This window comes from Fusarium odoratissimum, assembly GCF_000260195.1.
Source record: "Fusarium odoratissimum NRRL 54006 unplaced genomic scaffold supercont1.31, whole genome shotgun sequence".
NCBI lineage: Eukaryota > Fungi > Ascomycota > Sordariomycetes > Hypocreales > Nectriaceae > Fusarium > Fusarium odoratissimum.
The window spans coordinates 172,454-193,077 of record NW_022158715.1 but is presented as its reverse complement, the minus strand read 5'-3'; the positions used below and the strand labels follow the sequence as shown (position 1 = coordinate 193,077).

General features: G+C 49.0%; 8 protein-coding genes across 8 annotated transcripts; 4 read left to right on the top strand and 4 right to left on the bottom strand.

Moving 5' to 3' along the window:
• Positions 1-140: 140 nt before the first annotated feature.
• FOIG_13170 (uncharacterized protein) lies at positions 141-3,826 on the top strand. Its single transcript, XM_031214276.1, has 2 exons — positions 141-571; positions 625-3,826. The coding sequence occupies exons 1-2, from the start codon at positions 407-409 to the stop codon at positions 3,601-3,603; spliced, it is 3,144 nt and encodes a 1,047-aa protein (XP_031055986.1). The 5' UTR covers positions 141-406; the 3' UTR covers positions 3,604-3,826.
• A 4-nt stretch (positions 3,827-3,830) lies between these two features.
• Positions 3,831-4,995, bottom strand: FOIG_13169 (NADPH2:quinone reductase; the record flags this gene model as incomplete). The annotated part of the gene is made up of 4 exons (XM_031214275.1): positions 3,831-4,360; positions 4,410-4,721; positions 4,772-4,907; positions 4,963-4,995. 4 exons carry the CDS (start codon positions 4,993-4,995, stop codon positions 3,831-3,833), a joined length of 1,011 nt encoding a protein of 336 aa, XP_031055985.1.
• Positions 4,996-5,598: 603 nt separating this feature from the next.
• Positions 5,599-6,996, bottom strand: FOIG_13168 (uncharacterized protein; the record flags this gene model as incomplete). The annotated part of the gene is made up of 2 exons (XM_031214274.1): positions 5,599-6,504; positions 6,559-6,996. 2 exons carry the CDS (start codon positions 6,994-6,996, stop codon positions 5,599-5,601), a joined length of 1,344 nt encoding a protein of 447 aa, XP_031055984.1.
• Positions 6,997-7,769: 773 nt separating this feature from the next.
• FOIG_13167 (uncharacterized protein) lies at positions 7,770-9,744 on the top strand. Its single transcript, XM_031214273.1, has 3 exons — positions 7,770-8,332; positions 8,384-8,821; positions 8,871-9,744. Exons 1-3 carry the CDS (start codon positions 8,290-8,292, stop codon positions 9,623-9,625), a joined length of 1,236 nt encoding a protein of 411 aa, XP_031055983.1. The 5' UTR covers positions 7,770-8,289; the 3' UTR covers positions 9,626-9,744.
• FOIG_13166 (tyrosyl-tRNA synthetase) lies at positions 8,870-11,849 on the bottom strand. Its single transcript, XM_031214272.1, has 3 exons — positions 11,483-11,849; positions 10,986-11,426; positions 8,870-10,929 (listed from the first exon to the last, which is right to left on the bottom strand). The coding sequence occupies exons 1-3, from the start codon at positions 11,713-11,715 to the stop codon at positions 9,756-9,758; spliced, it is 1,848 nt and encodes a 615-aa protein (XP_031055982.1). The 5' UTR covers positions 11,716-11,849; the 3' UTR covers positions 8,870-9,755.
• Positions 11,850-12,006: 157 nt separating this feature from the next.
• On the top strand, positions 12,007-14,875 carry FOIG_13165 (succinate dehydrogenase (ubiquinone) membrane anchor subunit). Its single transcript, XM_031214271.1, has 3 exons — positions 12,007-12,341; positions 12,392-12,409; positions 12,490-14,875. Exons 1-3 carry the CDS (start codon positions 12,164-12,166, stop codon positions 12,840-12,842), a joined length of 549 nt encoding a protein of 182 aa, XP_031055981.1. The 5' UTR covers positions 12,007-12,163; the 3' UTR covers positions 12,843-14,875.
• FOIG_13164 (uncharacterized protein) lies at positions 13,058-17,775 on the bottom strand. Its single transcript, XM_031214270.1, has 4 exons — positions 15,876-17,775; positions 15,453-15,824; positions 15,081-15,398; positions 13,058-15,029 (listed from the first exon to the last, which is right to left on the bottom strand). The coding sequence occupies exons 1-4, from the start codon at positions 15,885-15,887 to the stop codon at positions 13,209-13,211; spliced, it is 2,523 nt and encodes an 840-aa protein (XP_031055980.1). The 5' UTR covers positions 15,888-17,775; the 3' UTR covers positions 13,058-13,208.
• Positions 17,776-17,920: 145 nt separating this feature from the next.
• Positions 17,921-20,544, top strand: FOIG_13163 (uncharacterized protein). The gene is made up of 2 exons (XM_031214269.1): positions 17,921-18,576; positions 18,697-20,544. Exons 1-2 carry the CDS (start codon positions 18,138-18,140, stop codon positions 20,169-20,171), a joined length of 1,914 nt encoding a protein of 637 aa, XP_031055979.1. The 5' UTR covers positions 17,921-18,137; the 3' UTR covers positions 20,172-20,544.
• The last annotated feature ends 80 nt before the right edge of the window (positions 20,545-20,624 follow it).

Below are 20,624 nucleotides of genomic sequence, written 5' to 3'. Positions count from 1 at the left end.
TGCATATAAACTTATAAAGAACACAATCATGCTGATAGATTGGTAGGTCAAACTCAGGTAGGTCAGATCATACGTAATTCCATATATGAAAGGTGAGGTCATAAGCTGAATGTACAGTCCCTTTGTTCTATAGTGGTTATGGACATTGTGGCATGGGTCTTTGAGTCTTTGTGTGACCCCTCCCCAACGCTAACAACCTAATGGAACCCCGCCATCCATACAAACAGAGCAACTGCGTGAGCATCTCGACTAGCCAAAATTCACTACTCTTCTTCATACCGTTATTTCTCTTCGCACTCACACAACGAGGCTCTCGCTCTCTTATTTCTCTATTACCGTCTTTAGCCTTTCAAGTCCTAACTAGTCCTGCGGCTCCCACGGACATAAGCCGCTGCTGGCTCTCACCATGAGCTTTGCTATCGAAGTCCCAGCCGATGCGAACCCGCTGTCTTTGCAGTCGCTCTACCAGACACTGCAGTCAGCCACTTCAACTGACTATGCGCAGCGTCAAACGGCAGGGCAACAACTAACATCATGGGAGCTCCAACCAGGCTACTATTCTTCGTTGCAGGTGAGCCTATGCTCGAGGTCGAGACTCTTTTCCAGGCACTAACAATCTGGCAGGCTGTCTACCTCGACAAGTCCCTCGCCTACGAAGTTCGATTTCTCGCCATCATTCAGCTCAAGAATGGTATTGACCGCTATTGGCGGTTGTTTAACCATGTCAAGAACAGTATAAAACCAGACGAGAAGAGCTTGATACGCTCGCGACTGTTCCAAGGTTCTATCGAGGAAGAGCACACCAACCTTGCTCTACACAATGCTCTGGTGGTCGCGAAGATCGTTAGAATCGATTATCCTGGCGAATGGCCAGATGCTATGGGCAATATTATCGAACTCCTCCGTTCATCGCGAAATGGTAACCAGAGACATCTTCATGGCATCCTCGAAATTCTACTACGAGTGGTGAAGGAACTGGGAACCGCACGCATGCGAAAGAACCAGACCGCTCTGCAATCGGTCACCCCTGAGATTGTTCACGTTCTAAGCGAAGTCTACTCAGAAAAGTCCCAGGCATGGATGGGCTTCCTTACTGGTGGGCCAGGAGGTCAGGAGGAAGTCAACCTGGCTATGCTCAACAGCTTACTTGCTCTTCGAGTCCTTCGTCGGCTTGTTATTATGGGCTACGAGCGCCCCCACAGTGACAACACCGTTGAGCAATTCTGGACTTTGTCACAGAACCAGTTCGGGCAGCTCCTCAACCTTGTTAGTCATGACTCGGCAGTCCCACCAAATTATCAAGAAGTTGTTGGCAAGCACTTGCTCCAATTTACCAAGCTGCACATTGACATGGCTGAGCAGCATGCCGCCAGCTTTGTGTTTCTTCCCAACTCCATCCCATTGGTGCAATCATATTGGGAGCTGGTTGCCAAGTTTGCAGAGGTATTCGACAAGTCTGGCGGTATCAGACAAGGCCCATCAGAGACCGGATCTGCAAAATCCAAGGTCGAGGGCCCCGTACTAGAAAGACTGGCGCTCAAGGGACTTCTCCTTCTGAGGTCATGCGTTCGAATAGGATTCCAGCATGTCCAGACTTTTAGATGGCGAAGCCCAGAAACAAAGGCCGAGCAAGAAAAGGCTAAGAACCTGATCAAATCGGAACTTTTGAAACCCGATCTCGTCATTCAAATTGTTAACTCCATCATCACCCATCTCTTTGTCTTCCGTAAGTCGGATCTTGAAGGTTGGGAGGAAGATCCAGAGGAGTGGGAGCAACAGGAACAGAGCGAAGGAAACGCTTATGAGTGGGAAGTAAGGCCATGTGCTGAAAAGCTGTTCCTCGATCTTCTCACAAACTATAAGGACTTGCTAGTCCCTCCCCTGTTGTCTTATTTCCAGACAGCACAAGATCCCCAGGCCGATATTGCTACCAAAGAGGCGGTGTATACTGCAATGGGCCTCGCCGCTGCTCATGTTCATCATGTGTTTGACTTCGATGCCGTTCTGGCTTCAACGATTGTCAATGACGCACGTCTACAAGGCGGCCTCTGCAAGGTACTGCGGCGACGAATCGCCATCCTTGTCAGTCAGTGGGCTCCTATCAAGCTCGATGACTCAAGTAGGCCGATTGTCTACCAAATCTACCGGCATTTCCTCAACCCTGAGGATGAGACCAATGATGTGGTTGTCAGAATTACAGCTGCCCGACAACTACGATGGATCGCTGATGAGCTTGACTTTAATGTGGACGCTTTCCTGCCATACACTTCTGATGTTTTATCGCAGCTCATCAACCTCGTTCAAAGTGTCGATGTCGATGAGACTAAGTTGGCTATCCTTGAGTCCATTAGAATCCTGGTTACACGAATGGAAGAGCAAGTATCCCAGTTTGGAGACCAGCTCATGTCGGCTCTTCCTACGGTTTGGGAGAACTCGGGGGCTGAAGAGTACATGATCAAACAAGCGGTAACGTCAATTTTCGCAGCCCTGGTTATGAGCATGGGCCCCGATTCACAACGATATCAGCATTTCATGCTGCCACTCCTCTCTGAAGCAGCCCGTCGAGGATCAGACCTACACCTCCATTTAATTGATGAGTCTTTGGAATTGTGGAATAATATCCTCATGCAGAGCTATGCTCCCCTGGCTCCTGAGTTGATAAACATTGCAGAACTTGCTCTGCCACTACTCGAGTATGATAGTGAGACGGCCTCACTGGCTCTAACAGCTGTTGAGTCTTATATCCTTCTTGCTCCTGCTTCTATGCTAGAAGACCGCCTGCGTCGCCCGACATTGAGCGCCTTGTCTAATATCTTAGATTCAAAGAGCCGAGAACAAGTTCGTATGGGTACTAGTTGCATTGAGAATTTTATCCGGGCCGCTGTAGAGCTTGGCGGCTCGACCGGCGTTTCAGTTATCCTACAGGATATGGTTGAAATCGGCTTTATGAACAAAATCCTCGGAAACCTACATGACGCTTGGGAATCACATCAGACCACAGGTCCTAACCGAAAGGTCAGCAAACTCAGTACTATCACTGAGACAGATTACTTTGCCATTCTAGGACGATTGGCTCTCGCTGAACCCACACTCTTCAGTCAGATGCTGACCAATATGGGTTCACTTGATCAGGTTTGGGCCTGGCTATCATCTGAGTGGTTCTCACATATGTCAAGTATGGACCACATTGAGCGGCAGAAACTCTATCTTCTTGGCTTGACAAGATTACTGGAATTGTCGTCACCTGTCCAAGAGCTTGTGTTGAGCAAACTCCAAGACTACTTCGACATGTGGATTAACGTGATTTCCGATCTCCAAGACGGCGTGGCCAATGGCACTGATACTCTGATATGGGGTCCTTTGGAGACCACCGAATATGATACCCCCAAGATCATTGCGGAACGCAATATGGAAGCCAAAGATCCCATTCATACAGTTCACGCCTTCGATTTTGTCAAGATGCGCTTGCAGGATTTAGTGAACAGGGTTGGGGGTGAGCAAGCTTTCCAGGAGCAGTGGGCTGTCAATGTAGATAAAGAGGTGCTGGACAAGTTTCAGCAAATGGCTTCCGGTGTTCGGCAACAACAGCAGCAGCAGCAGTAAGATAATATCATTGGACATGGGATTAGAGTAGGAGAAGATTACGATGATGAATTGGGAAATGATACACCAGGGATGGATTTACAACAAGATTAGACCATTGTTAACGGTTTCGTACAAAAGGCTGAAGCTTGCGATGAAATCCTCTCTCAATTATTGTTGACTCTGGGAAGTGAATGACCAGTAACATAAATCTATTCCTTCGGTCAAATATTGCATACGGCCGCCATTTATAGCTTGCTCTGTCCCTCCTCAGGTATCTTAATGACAACCTTACCCCAAGTCCCCCGGCCACCAAGAGCCTTCAAAGCAGCTCCAGTCCTCTCAAGACCAACAAACTCCTCATCCGTATACTCAGTACCCCTGAGCTTACCCTGCTTAACAAGATCCATGATGCCATTCCACACCTCGGGTATCGTCTCCCGCTCATGGATAGAATAAGCACCCCAGTGAAGTCCAACAATAGAGATGTTCTTAAGGAGAACCTTGTTCATGGCCACCTTTTCAATCTTGCCAGCAGCGAAACCGATGACGAGAATTCGGCCGTTCCAGGCTGTGCACTTTGTGGAGAGATCAATTAAACCAACGGGGTCGTAGACGATGTCGACGCCGCGAGAGTCGGGGGTCAGAGCCTTGACCTTAGCGGGCCATGTAGCGTCGTTGTAAGAGATAACATGGTCAGCGCCATAAGACTTTGCGATATCGAGCTTATGCTGTGTAGAAGCTGTCGCAATGACAGTCGCGCCAAAAGCCTTGGCCACTATTTTACGTCAGTTCTCATCTCATCACAAATTCAGAGAATCCCATACCTTGAACGGCTGCAAGACCAACACCACCGGCTGCAGCATGGACAAGTACGTAATCGCCCTTCTTGATACCCGCTCTCACAACCAAAGCGCCATAACTCGTGGGCGCAGTAACAAACAGACCAGCCGCCTCCTTGAACGACCAGCCATCGGGAACAGGCAGGAGTGTATCTTCTATCGCCTTGATCTTTGTCGCGAAAGCGCCCTGGGATGCGCCAAAGACTCGGGATCCAACAGGAAACTTGGGGTTGGAGCTATCCTTGGGTGTGGCGATGACGGTACCTGCGAATTCGGCGCCGGCGATCCAGGGAAAAGCTATGCAGGATTAGTATTCTGTGAGTGAGTGCTCATGAGGATGAGCTTACGAGGTTGGTTTTGATATTTTCCTTGAATTTGTAAGATATCGAAGAAGTTGGCGGCGGCGGCGTGGACTTGGATGAGATATTCATCGTCTGTGGGCTTAGGATCGGGAAGATCTGAGACCTTGAGCTGTTCAGGGCCCTTTTGAGTTTGTTAGTGTATTCGATGGAAGCGATTGGTGACATTGGAAGCTCACCTTGAGGTATTCTGTGATTTGGATGCCGCGCATGATGGATATGGTTGTTGATATGTGTTTGGCTGGGTATTGTGAGTGAAGTTCCGTCACGTAAGTAATTGGAGGTGATCAAGAGTTGACTAAGAAATCACAATATATAGTTTACGTGACAAGTGGAGGAGAGATCAGAGATGTCGCAGAAGAAAAAGAAAAAGAACAGATTTAATAGCTGACGTCGGTTACCTTGTCGCGGCCAGAGTCTGGGGTTACGCGGGGAAGAGATCCATGAGCCGAGGCATCTTCCCCCGGCGATCGGCACCTACTTTAGCTAATTGTTAACTTGTAAAGTGGACTACACCAATATGATTACATCAAAATCCATGATGTCCCTATTAGCACTCCAGCTTCATGAGTTAAGCTATAATCAGAGTCATGGCTAATTACAAATCACATTAAAACAAGTTGTCGTTGAAGTTCGAAATACTCTCTGTTCCAAACCTGATATTTATGACCACACCATGCTTCACCTAGAGGATATCTCCCCAATCAACCTGTATTGCTCAGCTCGTCTGGCCAGTCTTGACTCAAATGCCCCTCCCAGCTGAAGTGGGCAAACACTGGGTTCTACCCCCAAGCTCTCCACGCTGGGCCTGTCGTTCAAGGTCCGCTGAGCAAATGCTCAATGGCACCCTGAACACTTCCACCACTTCGACGCAGCGCCGCAACATTGCGGTCAAAGTCAAAGAAACCCATGTCATTAAGCTGGCGCAATTGCTCAGCGTAGCGCTCTTCCGGAGGTCGGTTATCAGCAGGAGCCGCTGGAGCCGAGTCCAATCCACCACCACCGAGCATTTGCATCATCTGCTGCATCATCTCGGGGTTCATACCAAAGGGGTTATTGGGCTGGGCGCCAGCTCCGGGAGGAGGGAAGAGCGCAGCGAATGGGTTCGCGGGAGGTGGGCTAGTGGTTGAGCCCTGCTGCGCACCACCTTGGCTGGGCGTTGTTCCAGAAGTTTGCGCATCGGCCGAACTGTCCGTCGCTCCTTGGCTGGGTGTGTTCCCTGTGCCAGTCTGTCCCGTCTGTCCCGTCGCTGTCTGTCCCTGGCCGACGTCTCCGTACAGTGAGCGAAGTCCCTGGAGCTGCTGCATCAACTGAGCCATGTCAGGGGCGTTGCCTCCCTGTTGGCCTCCCATCATGCCTGAGAGAAATGGGTTGGCGAAAGGGTTTGCCTGGCCTTGTTGACCCTGCGCATTTCCTCCGCTGGCTGCGCCCTGGGGTGTGGTATCAGTAGCACCAGGAGCTGGGAAAGCTCCAGCCTCTCCTCCTTGCATGCTTCGCTGCATACGCATAGCCTGGCTCATCATCTCGGGGCTGCTCATCATCTGTCGCATAAATGGCGATGTGATGATTTCTCGGGCGTTGGGAAGATTTCGAAGCATAGGGTTCGAATCGATCAGCATGTTGATAAAATCGGGATTGTTGAGAGCCTCGTTCATAGATTGTTGAACGTTGGGATCGGACATGAGTCGTTGAATTCGTGCCTCGTCCATAGGAGCGCCCATCTAAGAGTATGTGTCAGCAACAGTCGACATCCACAGTGCATCGTTCGTACGTACACCACCGTCGGGCCCAAACATGTCAAGCCCGGGAAGGCCATTTCCAAACCCAGCATATCGAGCACCAGTCAAGTTGGCAAAAGGTTGGTTGGCTGTGCCTGAAGCCATGTTGGTGGGGGCGGGAGTCGATGTGGAGGTGTTGGCGGTGGGAGTTTGGTTCGGCTGCTGATTGCTGGCAGCGCTCTTGACCATGTGGATTGTGTTGTTGTGCTTAATCTTGTAAGTGCTCAGAGCATCATCGTTCTTCATGACTCGGCCAGAGTAGATTAGGCGCTGTCGTTCAACGGGAATGTTCTCAAAGTCCTCTCCCGCGAGCTTAGTCTTGAGGTCGAGGACAGTTGCTGTATCGTTGATAGTGATGCTATGCGTGCTGTCTGAGGAAGTCTTCACCTTGAAGGTGATCTGAGAGTCAGCGCTCGGCTCGGGGTTGTCGGCCATTGTGTAAACTGGCGATATGGCGTGGCGCGGCGCAACGAGGGGGTTGAATAGCGATAGCGGAGGGGGGGTGAGGATGGAACAAGAGCGGGGAGGGAGCTCTTGAGTGCAGAAGTAACAACGAGTGATCTCGAGAGCTGTGCCCAAATATGCTGTTATTGTTAAATAGGAATAGTTTATTGTCTGGGGATGTTGGGAGGAAAGGTGTGGTCCTGGGCTAAGACGATGTTGAAGGCGAAGTTGAAAGCAGGTAAATCGAGCGAAGCCTGAGAAGAAGTGGAGGGTAGACTAAACGTCAAGGCCCAGTCCCATACGGTAAGTGCTGAGTTACTCAATTGGATCAACTGCAGATGCAGGCGCAGGCAGCCCGGGCTCGGGTTGGGGCAGGCTCAGGTGGTATTGTCAGTCGGTAGTGACGTGGGGCAACTTTTACTGCCAATGACGCGCTCTGGATAATTATCAAATAGAATGAATGGTAGAGTCGATTAATCAGGACAGGATTTGGAGAAGTTAAAAAAAGAAATATTCTGTAAATAGAGACTTTTCATGTGAGTTACGATATGTATCAAAAGACTTTTATGAGACAGGATCATTTCTCTTGAAGGGTTCTCTCTCAAGCATATGAACACATAACATCTTATTCCACCACCGTCCATCATCTTCTGTAGCCAGATTCCAGTAATCACGGCGAAGTCAACATCATTTCCGGGAGATACGGACTAGACCTCTTCTCAACCTCTTTAACCGAAAAGGCGGACGTCATGTATTAAAATTATTCCCCTTTTCATACCTCCTTTGGGCCTCATGGGTGACACTTTGTGGCTTTAGGCTGCATATAAGCTGTGATTCAAGCACCCATCTCGCTCTCGCAGGTATTCGGTTCCGTTTGTTCAAAAAGGCTTAAACAGCGCAATGTTCCGAAAAAATGAGATTAGTTAGATGATGGCCAGAAGACTTTGGCAGGAGATCTCAATTAATTATACTCATCTTGACGTTCAATAATGAACACACCACCTACACTTTTTACGAGGGTCTTGGGTTGATACAGGGTAACCACTAGCGTGGGGCGTTGGTCTTGATCTCAATTGAGTTGAACTGCGAACATAGCTTCACTAAACCATCTTCAACTCTCATCTGAAGCTTCAATATGATGCACTCAAATTATTGACAAAATGGAATGAGCTGAATCGCCTAGAAGAAAAGATACCATCTCTTTCATATATATATACACCGGCGAATGGTCAGAGTCAATCTCAACATCTCTGATTAATACCAGATAATGACCCCAAGTTCATCATGATTCAAGGCATCTTTTACGCCAGATTCTTCCCCCAAGAGGGTAAATAGTCAAAGACCAATGAGTTCATATATCTTTGCTAATGCCCCTCAGGCCCCAAGATCGTCGCACAGTCCCCCGCAGGCTGCATAACCCCCGTCGAAGGCTCAACCAAATCCCCTCTCATCGACTTCGACGTACTCCATGAGTACATCATTCCTAGACAAGCCTTCTGCAATCGCTATCTCACCATCAACACACCAGACGGAAAGTATACTGTCCTAGGATACCCAGTTGTTATTCCTCACACCAAGTATCTTCGAAATGAGTTCATCTTCAACTTCGGCCTCGTGCTCGACGCTGATGTCGATCACGTTCCTTATGAGCGCGTCGTTCGTGGTCTAGCCTCTACCTTTTCTGAGATGGAAAAACAGAACGAGTATCTGAGCCAAAATGCAGAGACTAAAGGATCTGGGAGGAGACCGATTGATAGTTTGCTTGAGATTGTTAAGGAGGATTTGGACAATTATGGAGAGTGCATGATTCCAGTTGGTAAGCTAACTTTGTCGCTGGAACGGACTTGATACTAATGAATTTGCAGACGAAGCCAATACTATCAACATGAAGCTCTTCCCTCACCACATGGATCCTCCTAGGGTTCGAGGCTGGCATGTCCCTGTCCCAAAAGCCAAATTCTCGGACATTATGGATCCGACCTGGGATCTCACCCTTCAGAAAGTCATATCTCACATCGACGGTGTTTCTGATGTTCGACGTATCGCTCACGCTGCTTCTGTCTCTCTTGAGCTAGCAAAAACTGCACTCCGCCATCTCCTCTACTACGACACTATTCTACTTCTTGACATGTTCTTTTTCACGGCATGCTACGCTCCACGGCCTGGGATTCATGACTTTATCCGAAATGTTGACGGGATGGTTGATGAGTGTGCTGCATATGTATCTCACGGACGCGGCCTTGTGAGCAACTATCATCTTATCAAACTCATGTCCACCTTTGCTCCTGGAAAATCCGTCATGGAATGGCTCAAGGGGCACCAAGACACGGGATTCGAGGTCCTCCGCTTCGTTGACGTTCGCAGATTTGTTCAGTTCGGCGTCATAAAAGGTTGCATATACCGCGTTCACAAATTCGTCGTCTCTAAGCAATATCTTGCCGCCTTGGCCTCTGGCCAAAGCCGGCCTGTCCCAGGAGGAGATCCACTGCAGAAGTATACGGATGGCTGTCACCACTTTGACCAAATTATCACAGAGCAGAACATGACGGACAGTGAAATTATGGAGAAACTCAAGAAGTTGCCAGTTCCAAAGGGGGACTTGGCAGTCTTTTATAGATAGATCCAGTTTCAAACTTTTATACCCATCATTTTTAACATTTTACATCATATCTATGGTATCATGCAGATTACAATATACTACAGTGTTATGTTACACGGCAAACACAAGCCGATCCTGCGCAGGCAGCCCCTCATTTGTCTCTCCTATCCCATGTAAGTCGAGCCCGCCTCTCACGCACATCGTGCTTATTGGGCAGCTCAATATCTGAGTTATTGGCAACATTCAATTGGTCTTTCTTCCTCGTGGCAATTTCAGTAAGCTCCTTGTCTGATACTGACCTACCCTTCGCTTCAATCTCTTTCTTCAGCTCCTCCTTCATTCTGCGCAGGAGACCAGTACCGGGCTGGCCAGGGTAGATCTGGCCGCTCTTCTTCCACTCTTCATCGCTGATGAGCTCGACGATTCGGACGTTGTGCTTGCCCTTGCGCATGATGAGCATACGCTCGTCAATGAGGAACTTGGCAGTCTCTTCGGGGAACCAAGCCTTCATGGGAGTCCAGGACAGATTGCCGGGGACGAGTCCCCTCTTCTGACCAGGCTGCGCGGCGATATAGGCGCCTTGTGCAGAGAGCAGACGCTGACCTTCACTGCTGCTGGATGCGAGACCAACAGCGTGGAGAATCTTTGCCGGCGACATGCCCATGATGGAGCGGGGAAGTTGAATATCGCTTCTTGGAGCATTGTTGACGGTGACGATGCCAGTATCTGCCGTGGGCTCGTTGACAATACCGCGAGGTAGCTTGGTACCAAATCGGAATTCGTGCTGCTTGGCTTCCTGAACAGCCTTCTGAGATCCGTGAATAAGTGAAAGAACCTCGAAAGCCAAAGTATGCTGTGCCTTTCGCTCCTGGGGAGCTGCTCGGTGCTCCTCCATGAGCTTGGAGATCTGCTCCAAAGGCATAAATGTGAACATCTTGAGCAAATTCTCAACCTCCTCGTCAGACCTTCGAACAAAATAACCGTACAAGTCGAATGCCGTTGTCTTGAACTCATCCAACCATATAGCATTGCCAGCACTTTTACCGAACTTGTTGCCGGCAGAATCTGTTAATAAAGGCACGGTGAAACCTACTGGCTCATGATCCCAGGTTGAAGGCATCTTCAGGTGGGGTGCCTCTTCGGTCTCGCGAATGGTCTTGAGGGCATCGATTCCAGCAGTGATGTTGCCATACTGATCTGAGCCTCCAATCTGCATCTGAATGCCAAGTTTGTTGTACATATGCCAGAAATCCCACCCTTGAAGAAGAGGATACATAAACTCGCCGAGAGACATACCGTCTCCTTCAGTCATCTTTCGCTTAACACTACAAGTCTTTATTAGCACTCTGAATGGCAGTTTCTGGGTTTGAGGGTTACTCACGTATCCCTTGCCAGCATAGGTCCGATTCTTGTATGTCTGGCTATCCTCTTGGCAAAATCATAAAGAGTAAGGTTCCCTAGCCACATGTTGTTGTTCAACAACCGATGTGTGGCAGCCCAGTCCTCCTCATATCCGTACTTCTGCTTTAATACATGGACATTTTTCCATAACTTCGTCAATTGGACGTGAATCTTTGTGATGTTCTTGGAAATATCGGCATTGGAAAGAATCGTTCGGCTCTCGAGTCGGTCGGTAGGATCACCAATACGGGCAGTCGAGCCACCGATCAATGTGACAGCAGGATAACCGTGGAACCACATCCAGAACATGGGCATTAGAGGTAGCAAGTGACCGACGTGCATCGAGTCGGCGGTGGGATCGATACCGACGTAGGAGCCTATTCTACGGACACGCATAATCTCCTTGATCTTATCGGGGGATCTAATGTATAAGTTAGATAGATAGTCGAGTTGAGGATCATGGGTAGTGTCGCATACCCTGCCACATCCTTGATATATCCTCGTTCTTGAAGAACATCCCATGTGTGTGGAATCTCGCCATTCTGAATCCTTTCTGCCCTCTCTTTCCATCTTTCCTCGCCTTCTGCAACCTTTTTGAGGTACGTCGTAGCAACATTTCGAACTTGGAGGGACCGTTGTGCATTAAGGCATCTCGAATATATGGTTGTTCGTGAGGGCCCAAGTTTCGAGATGGTGGCATGGATCGCCATGGTGGACGGATTGAGCAATTGCTCAGTTGGAAATCAATGGGACGACAATCAAAGAAACCGTCTTAAGGATCCAACTCTTCTCCAACTCAAACAAATCTGGGCATCATGGGCTCGAAGCTGTTAGCCCAAAAAAATCCAAGCGACGTCGGATAGGATCTTCAAATATTGACCAATCACAGATGTCATTGACGAAACAGCGCTATTGGCTCCGTGACAGCCAGAGGTATCCACACCACAGGGAAACCTTCGGGACGCCTTGAACCAATCACAAAAGAGGTAATTCGAGATCCTCGGCAATGGTAGGACATCCAGTTCCGGGCCAGTTCGAATTGATTGAGGTCGACATCATCAATTCAATTCTTCCTCTAAACCACTAACGCCCTTCGAAGCAGCCACCAATTGAGCGCCGCGACAACATCAACAAGAATAGATCATTCAACGCTTCAAAATGGCCTCAATTGCGCGTTCCTCTCTGCTTAGGCAGACCGCTATGGCTTCTCGATTGGCCGCTGTCCCCGCGACCCGAACCACCTTCATGCCTATGCCTAGCATCCGATCTCAGCTTAAGGATGTCGCTGCTTTCCACAACACTGCTCGACGATCTGCTATTCTCCCTCCCGGACCTCGTGCGTACCAGTACCTTTATTATAAGGACCATATGCTAACGTATTCACAGAGCGCATCGAGGGTGGTGGTACGAATATAACCAGAAGCTGAGTCGCAACTTGACCGGCTTCACATGATATGAATATCAATAACTAACGTATACTCTAGTCAACGACCCTGCTCCCATCCCCGAGCCCAACGCCGCGCACGGCTCTTACCACTGGACCTTCGAGCGTCTCCTCGCCGCCGGCCTCGTCCCCTTGACCGTCGCTCCCTTCGCCGCTGGATCTCTCAACCCTACTCTCGACGCCATCCTCTGCAGTGTTCTCCTCCTCCACTCCCACATGGGCTTCCAGCAGGTCGTCATCGACTACATTCCCTCAAGGACCTACCCCGGCCTCCGAAAGATCTTCAACTGGCTCCTCAACATTGCGACTGTCCTCGTTGGTGTTGGACTGTACGAGTTCGAGACCAACGACGTTGGTATCACCGAGGCTGTCCGACGAGTGTGGAAGGCATAAAGTGGTTGAGCGTTGATTGGCGTGTGTAAGGTATGAAGGATGCTGTTGATAGTACTACTTGTCGCGCACATTTGTGACTGCAGACACCTGTATAGAAAAATTTCCTTTGAGTTAACGAAGATTGCGTCAATTTCACATAAGACGGCTCTTTTACTTTACTTCCGAACCTAAGGTTCTGGTTTCTGGTTTCCAGCGCGTTTTGGCTTGTGAAATTTGTAGGCTTTGCCAACGCTTTCAGAGTCTAGCAGGATGAAGGCTAAGAAGCAGCTGCGCAATATCAATTTTTATTGTTCAAGCTCGTTATTCTGTTCTGTACTAATTTCCGCGATATCAAATCCTTATCTCAGTCCAATCCAGCTGTCCGAGTTAGATAGTCAAAGAAGTAATCTCAGAGCCTCCAGCACGATCCATCTCGGGGGTGGGAGGAGGCAAGTTCTCCGACTTGGTGCAAATCCAGCAACTAGCATACATGTTGACACGGTCAATGCAGGCTCCATCGAGGCGAGCACCATGTCGCTTAGGTGAGAAGCCATGAGCCTCAAACTCTTTGATGTACCATGGGGTCAAGGCCGAAGAACGGAGCAGCACACGACCACCCATAGCCAAAGCTCGGTTAAGCTTAGTGATCTGGGCGGCAGCGGCCCGAGATCCAGTGTCGAACCAGTCCATGCTGTCCATGACGACGGCAACAGTCAGAGTACCGGGGGTGATGCGTGCAATGACCTCCTCGAGCTCATCAGTGTGAATACGGAGACCATCAAGAGCATTGGGGCGAGAGAGTTTGGCGTGGGCCCTGGGGCTGAGATAATCAGGGTGACACTTGGGAGAGAACTTGCCATCCATGCAAACATAGTAGTAAGGGTTATCAGCAGCTATGTGAGTCTCCTCAGCGACAGGGTCAAGAGTGTTGACCATGTAGTGCCAAATAGCATGAGAGCGAGTGTTCTTGGCGGCAGGCTTGGGACCCTTCACGAGGTCCGACTCGGCGTGATCAGCCTCAATCATGGCCAGCTGGTTCTTAGGAACACCAAGAGCAGCCCAGAGGAAGCTCTCCTGAGAGACAACCAGATTACAGACAAGCTTAGAGAGAAGAGCGGGGCGGATCTTTCGTCGCCAGATCTCTCGCTGCTCATTCAGAGTCTTCGCCTCAAGGAGCTGCTTCACAGCCTTCTGCAGACCAAAGATCCGGGCAATCCAACGGAAGACACGGATAGCGTGGCGAGAACCTCCGGTATCGTAAAGACCGTAACCACTGCTGTTCTGGAAGACATGGACGTTCTTGAGCCAGTACTGGAATGCGCGGCCAGAAAGATGAGGAGAGAGTTTGGTGATGAGCAACTCACGGAAGTGAGGATGCTTTCCGTCTCCAAAGATCTTCCAGAAATCCTCATATGGGAGGGCAGTGTAAGAAGCAGCCTTGAGTTCGAGCAGGTGGTTCTGGGTGGGGTTCAAGTCGACAGCATGAACACGGGCAGGGTTTTGAAGGAGATACGAGAGAATGTTGTCACCAGCAGAAGTAATGGCCAGGACCTTGTCATCAGCACCGAGCTTCAAGAGGCGTTCATCAACACGAGTGTCCTCCCAAGTGAAAGCATAGATGTACTCGTCCTTGAACTGAGTGTGCTTGGGGAGCTGCTCATCGTAGTAGATGCGCCAATGGTGGTTCTGGTAGAAGAACGAGGGGAGAGGGAGGTTGGAAGACAGATTCTGAACTGCAGTGAGGAACGCCTTGGATCGAATCTCAGGAGCAGACCTTTCAATGGCTCGAGTCAGGGCATCTCCGTGGTTGGCAGGGTACAGGTAAGGGGACTCTGTAACCAGGGCGTCAATGCGTTCAACAATCTCGTGGGGAAGACTAGACGACGAGAAAGGCTTCTTGTGGCATCCGAGCCAGATGTAGTAGGGGATAGCTCCGAGGCCCTTGTTGCGAGTGTTCACATTAAGGACAGTACCAAACTTGTACTCGAGGTAATCTCGGCGACTGGGCTCAAGACCAACCCGGTCAAGATCGAACCAAGAGCGCCAAAAGCTTCGGGACAAGAAGTTGACGTGACGATCGACAAGACCACCAGTGTAGTTTCGGAAGGCAAAGTCAACCTGGTTCTGGACGTAGAAGTCTACCACTCCCAAGATACCTTGGGGTGAGAGAAGAGAAATCACAGAGTCAATGACTGAATAGTAGTCGGGCTATAATAACATGTCAGCGGGTCGTAGACTTCAAAGCACAGTGGGACATACAATCATGGACAAGCTGTAAGACATGGTGATCAAATCCGCTCCACCAAAGTCAGGGCGAGGCTTGTCAAAGTAGCTCAGAGCAGGGGAACGAGGAGGAATCGACTTTAAAGGCATCCCAGATTCATAATCCTCAAGGCGGAACTTGCGAGCGTCCTCACACACAACCTTGACATTCTTCCAGCCAAGGCGTTCAAATCGCTTTCGTGCCACTTCACAGAGAGAAGGGGAGAAGTCGACGAGGTATACGCTCGAGAAGAAGGTTGGGACATCGACGAATGCGCCCATGGCCTCAATGTTGAAGCCAGTGCCACCGCCAATCTGTATAACATATCAGTCATTTGTTGCAACAACATGGTTGTCATAGTAGCTCACATCAACCCAGATTCGCTTGTTCTTGTTGCCATTCTTAGGCGCATCGTCCGTCAGCTTTGCCTGGATCTGCGCGGCAACAAGAGCCAGCATGTCCTCACGACCACGAAGGAGGACTTTTCGGGTAGCATCATAAGCCCCGGCTTGCTTCTTGTAGAAGCTCTCAAGGGCATCTTGTTGATTGCCCTTTTTGCCGCCCTGGTGGGGTTTGATGAAGGAGGAGTAGAAGAAAAGGAAGAAAGATTTAATTAGGCCCGGGGCTTCGTCCTGACTCTTACTGGAGAAGATTGAGGTGAGGCAGAGCGTGCTGAGAGCAGTAGCAACGATGCCGACCAGAAGAGACTGAGCGTTAGCCAAGGACAACATGTTACCACCCTGGCATGTTAATTAGCAGGCATTGGAGTTGGGGACATGGTGCAGGCTTACATGAGAAGCCATGATACTCTCTCATTGTATGATGAGAGAATGAGTGTTGAAAGAAGGGAGCTATTGAAGCAGTGTTGAAAGCTGTTCACACGATCAAGTTGAAGACAGATGAAAAATCGAGCAACAAGGACACGGCGAGCCAGGGATATATAGGTCGAGGCACGCGAGTTGACAACCAAGGAGACCTGGCTCGAAAACCAATTCGGGTACATTGTCTCGGTACAACGGCCATTGTACGTAGTCGGCAGCTCTGACGCCTCGCACACGATGTGCTCAACGCGAATCTACTTGCTCATGTGTATAAAGGTCCCTGTTGATCTGCTCAACCCCACCAGATAGCCACGATAACCCCGCCGCCAGGGCTCACTCTAGGTATGAGCTATAAGGTGGGTGATGGAGGTGGGAGCCAATAGCTGAAGCACATGTTCAGAGTTGATAGAGTTTCAAGGGTCTTGCAAGGCTGCGGCGGCGGCAAACATGTGCCATCCTTCGTTCGCTATGAGTAGTTACTCTTGCTCGTGGCGTGTGAGTGGGGTATATAGTTAGCAAGTGGTTTCAACTGAGTATAGTTGACGATCATGGGCTTGAAGAGCCGAGGGTGACGAGGCTTCTCGAGCATGGGTTGTGGTGATGACAGAGGTTGACTCTCACAATGAACAAGACATTGCTGTATTGACTCTTCACTCCAAGAGCAAACATCATTAAATCAGAGACGAATCTTAACAGGTGAAAAGAAACCAAAGTCGTAACCTGTTATTTGCACAGATTAGATGTGCTTGGTGTTTTCGTATTAGTCGGGTCGTTCCAAAAGGGAATCGCAACGACCAATCAGACGATGGTAGCCAACCACATGTGGCCATCAACACTGACGTACGGATAAATGAGAGAACCCAGACAATTGGAATGAGATTCAAGAGATTTTGTGTTGCAATGAAGAAAAGCCAATTGAACTGTGCGGGAGTTATCGGCTGCAATGGCCACGTCGCTGGATCTGAGTATGAACAAGAATCAATCGTTCTGGGAAGTAATGACAATAATTCCGAATTATCATGCTCTCGCCCAAACTAATTGTCCATGGATCCTTTGAACATGAATGGCTTGCTAATAGGTGACGCTGATGCTTCGAGCGTTGGTGTTTGTCGACAGGACAGAAGCACCATTAACTTGTTTTCCAAAGTCCAAGTTTTGAGTGAAGTTGAGGGCTTTCTTCTGGTTTGCTGCGAGTAAGAAGAGCTATCGAAGAACGTGCAACTCCTTTGCACCTATAGAAAGGTTGCACTGCGAGTCATTGAGTGTTTTATGCATGATTTATCCAGTGCAGGACAGACAACGCGATCTTGGTCGTGAAAATATATTGCTAGCAAGAATGCAGTTAACTTGGTTAAAACCCCGGAAATACTTGGTGGCTTTGGGGTCCAAGTCTTCGTAGGTAGTATCTACCTTGCATGTGTCTATGTAGTAAGAAAGCTTAGGACTTCTATCCTAAATGACAAAAAGACGTATGTAAAGTTGGTCTAACTTAGTATGCCTATAGATTAATTAATTTTGACACCTTGGTTTCAAGTCAAATTCCTTGCTCTCCAGGGGTGTCTGAAATCAGCTAGATAATGCCTTTCGCTGCTGTATTTGAATAAGTCAAATCAATGGACTTTCTAGAAGAAGATGTATGTATTTGAAGTCGGATTGCTGTGTTCCGGCTCTTGCATCAATCGTGGTTCTCGTCATTTAATTTCTGGGAATCATTACTGTAGAAAGAGTAGTCATTTATGTGAGTGTCAATGAGTTGTCGCGTCGTTGATTGACCTCAGTATGTGCTTTACATCAAGAATTGAATACTAGGTAAGGATCAGGAGAAGAGCCGTTAGCGACAGTGACTTGTACTTATATCAGAGACTTCACGATTAAAGATGCTTGCATTCAATTGTTTGCTTCTGATAGTTCTTGAAAGGAAAGGAACGGAACTAAACATATTCCGTGCCTGCTCTTCCAAGTGCAAGGGTCTCATCCGGGGCATCTGTTTCCCCTCAGCTGAGAACATCAAGGGGCAGGTACGTACCGACGCCCAACCTGTACCGTGACGCACGTTAATAGGATCGCGTGCTTTGGAGCCGTGTCGTTACTGTCTGTTATTGTTCCCTTGTCGCAATAATCATCAAAATCTTCCACTCAACCTTCGATTCTATCTGATAAATCACGCGCAACTAAACCTCCAATCAAGCGCATAATAACCACGCTCATTTATACTCTCCAACACCCGCGATCATGCCTCCAGGGCCGAGTCAGAAAGGGACTGGCAAGAAGAACTCGGCCATACCAAAGCAGAGCCGCAACACCACGCCTGCTCCAGTCGCGACAGCTAGTCTACCACCACAGGAATTTTACGATCCAGACTATCTTAACACGAGAGTCATCCTTTTTCGCAATCTTACCTATGATGATATCGTCGATCAATCCGCCTCAAATGCAACCATTCCAGATTCAAAGAGCCTTGATGGCATGATTGAACGACTCAAAAGCTTATCCAATATTATGGAAAAGCGCTCGACATTTTACGATCGCGGGATGAGACACTTGGCAGACGAGCGCAAGAAGCGACCATCTGAAGATTATAGCAATCGCGCCGACGGTGAACAAGAAGGAAAACGACCCAAACATAAAAGAAAGAAGCCCGATTCACTTGCGCCGCAGGAAGGCAATGTCGGTATGTTTTTCCATGATATATGTGTTTAGCCTGAGGCAGCCGTCTGGCCACAGAGGTTGTCAGTTGCTGGCACCGGCAGTTAATTACCTAAACATTGGGTTCCGAACTAACTTCCTATAGAACGTTCGTCACCGATGCGAGACTCGAAAAACCGTAAACACGACCGCGATCCGAGTTCGCCCTTGTCACCTACACATGCTGGCTCACCATCGGCCATGGATGTCGACAAGAAGGCCAAGACCGAAGAGAAAGAGGGAGAGGAAGAAGAGTCAAGCTCTGAAGACGAGGGTGCGCCTCCTCGTCGCGAACAACCCCAAGCTATGACATTCGGCGAAGATCCTTCCACCTTCCCTGACCCCACCATTTACGAGATTCGAGCGACCTATCCTGGAATGCCCGATGAAGAACGCAAAGAGATCTACTCAGTTGCAACATACCCGCCATCAGATCTTGCCGACCTTATTGCTGGCGATCCTCCCGACAAGGATTTTAGCAATGCAAAGCCCAACAGTCAGATTAACTTCTCTACGTTCTCGACGTACGTGGAGCCGTTCTTCAGACCATTTTCCGAAGAGGATCTAGCCTTTCTACGAGAACGAGGGGATCGTGTGACACCCTTCGTCATGCCTAAACGTGGCAAGAGACACTATACAGAGATATGGGCTGAGGAGGACGGCGCAATGTCGATCGACACACCACAACAAGGGCGAGATAAACTCCCCCCGAACCAGCCACGAGGAAGCATAGACAACATGGACGATGATGTCGGAGAGACAGACAAGCTTTCAGTAGGCCCTTGGTTGACTCGTTTAATGCAAACGCTTCGACCTGAAGCCCGCGCGCAATCAGCAGACGACAAGCCTACGACAAACGGAACCACCAATGGAGATATTAGCATGAATGGTGACGCAGACGTCGAAGATAAGCCCGCATCCTCTGATGACAAACCGAACCAGCAGCCGGCAGCTTTTATGCCTGAGTCATCAACGGAGGCCTGGAAGAAAGCTTCTCATCCAAAATTGGAATATTCACAGGTTGATGAACGCATCAAGCAGGAACTCCGACACATTGGATTTCTTCCTCTTGATGGATTCGAAGCAGAGTACGATGGCCATTTTGACGACGAGGTCGCAGCAAGATTGAGACTTTTGCAAAACCGCCTCAAGGAGCAGATGCTGATCAACGGTGCGCGCAAGGCTCGTCTCACGGACCTTGTACGAGAACGTATGGCGTACCAGGAATATCAGACCATCCTCGAGGATCTTGACGGCCAAGTGCAAGCTGCATACCTGAAGCGCACACGCACGATGGGCAAGAGCAAGAAGACAAAGCGTCCCGGAGGTGCAGGTGGTGGCAGTCACTTTGTGGGCGGCGCTGCGGGTACCGCTCGTCCGGGCATAGGCGATCTTACGAAGACGCTCATGGAGCGACGAAAGCGATGGATCGATACAATAGGATCAGTATTTGATGATGAAAGTCTACGCAAGGTTCCGAGAATTACAGATCCGGAGAGTTCGATATTCAAGCCGGTAGATATGAGCGAACTGATGAACAAAGAAAAAGAGCAATGGGATGAGGAAGTGGAGGAGGATTAGAAATCCTATTTGGCCGAGTCCCCCTAGGTCTGGTCCCTAGGTATGATTCTTCTACTGTTATGGTAGACTTGATTCGTGCAAAGGCGTTGGATGGTACATGATGGAGTTTAGGCGATGAGTTAATGCTACCTAGAATCGGGATACCACTAGTCGTTATTTACTCTCTGAAAACGATGATGAAGAGATAACGGAGCGACTGAAGAGATTGGATTTACATTGAGGGCGTAACTGGCCTTCAATTCGATTGCTTCCGAAACTACAAGCCAATTATAGTTTTCTGTTGAAGCGTTATCGACTATGTATAAAGGTTTACACAATCAACAAGTTGAGAACCAATAATCGAGTGAGAAGAGTTGAATGATGTAAACCCATGTCAACAACGGGCGCAAGTGAATGACCAATCGATCGGCCTCGACTTATCAATGAAAGCAACCCCAAGAAGCCCGTTATCTC

Excerpts from the sequence above, each read along its gene's own strand:
- FOIG_13163 (XM_031214269.1), top strand. The coding sequence starts at position 18,138 with ATGCCTCCAGGGCCGAGTCAGAAAGGGACTGGCAAGAAGAACTCGGCC. Across the intron at positions 18,577-18,696 it reads GCCGCAGGAAGGCAATGTCG|AACGTTCGTCACCGATGCGA; the intron begins GTATGTTTTTCC and ends AACTTCCTATAG.
- FOIG_13170 (XM_031214276.1), top strand. The coding sequence starts at position 407 with ATGAGCTTTGCTATCGAAGTCCCAGCCGATGCGAACCCGCTGTCTTTG. Across the intron at positions 572-624 it reads GCTACTATTCTTCGTTGCAG|GCTGTCTACCTCGACAAGTC; the intron begins GTGAGCCTATGC and ends ACAATCTGGCAG.
- FOIG_13164 (XM_031214270.1), bottom strand. Across the intron at positions 15,399-15,452 it reads ACAAGCGAATCTGGGTTGAT|ATTGGCGGTGGCACTGGCTT; the intron begins GTGAGCTACTAT and ends TATGTTATACAG. Across the intron at positions 15,030-15,080 it reads CTTACAGCTTGTCCATGATT|CCCGACTACTATTCAGTCAT; the intron begins GTATGTCCCACT and ends ATGTTATTATAG.
- FOIG_13165 (XM_031214271.1), top strand. The coding sequence starts at position 12,164 with ATGGCCTCAATTGCGCGTTCCTCTCTGCTTAGGCAGACCGCTATGGCT.
- FOIG_13167 (XM_031214273.1), top strand. The coding sequence starts at position 8,290 with ATGATTCAAGGCATCTTTTACGCCAGATTCTTCCCCCAAGAGG. Across the intron at positions 8,333-8,383 it reads CAGATTCTTCCCCCAAGAGG|GCCCCAAGATCGTCGCACAG; the intron begins GTAAATAGTCAA and ends AATGCCCCTCAG. Across the intron at positions 8,822-8,870 it reads AGAGTGCATGATTCCAGTTG|ACGAAGCCAATACTATCAAC; the intron begins GTAAGCTAACTT and ends ATGAATTTGCAG.
- FOIG_13166 (XM_031214272.1), bottom strand. The coding sequence starts at position 11,715 with ATGGCGATCCATGCCACCATCTCGAAACTTGGGCCCTCACGAACAACC. Across the intron at positions 11,427-11,482 it reads TATATCAAGGATGTGGCAGG|ATCCCCCGATAAGATCAAGG; the intron begins GTATGCGACACT and ends CTTATACATTAG. Across the intron at positions 10,930-10,985 it reads CCTATGCTGGCAAGGGATAC|TGTTAAGCGAAAGATGACTG; the intron begins GTGAGTAACCCT and ends AAAGACTTGTAG.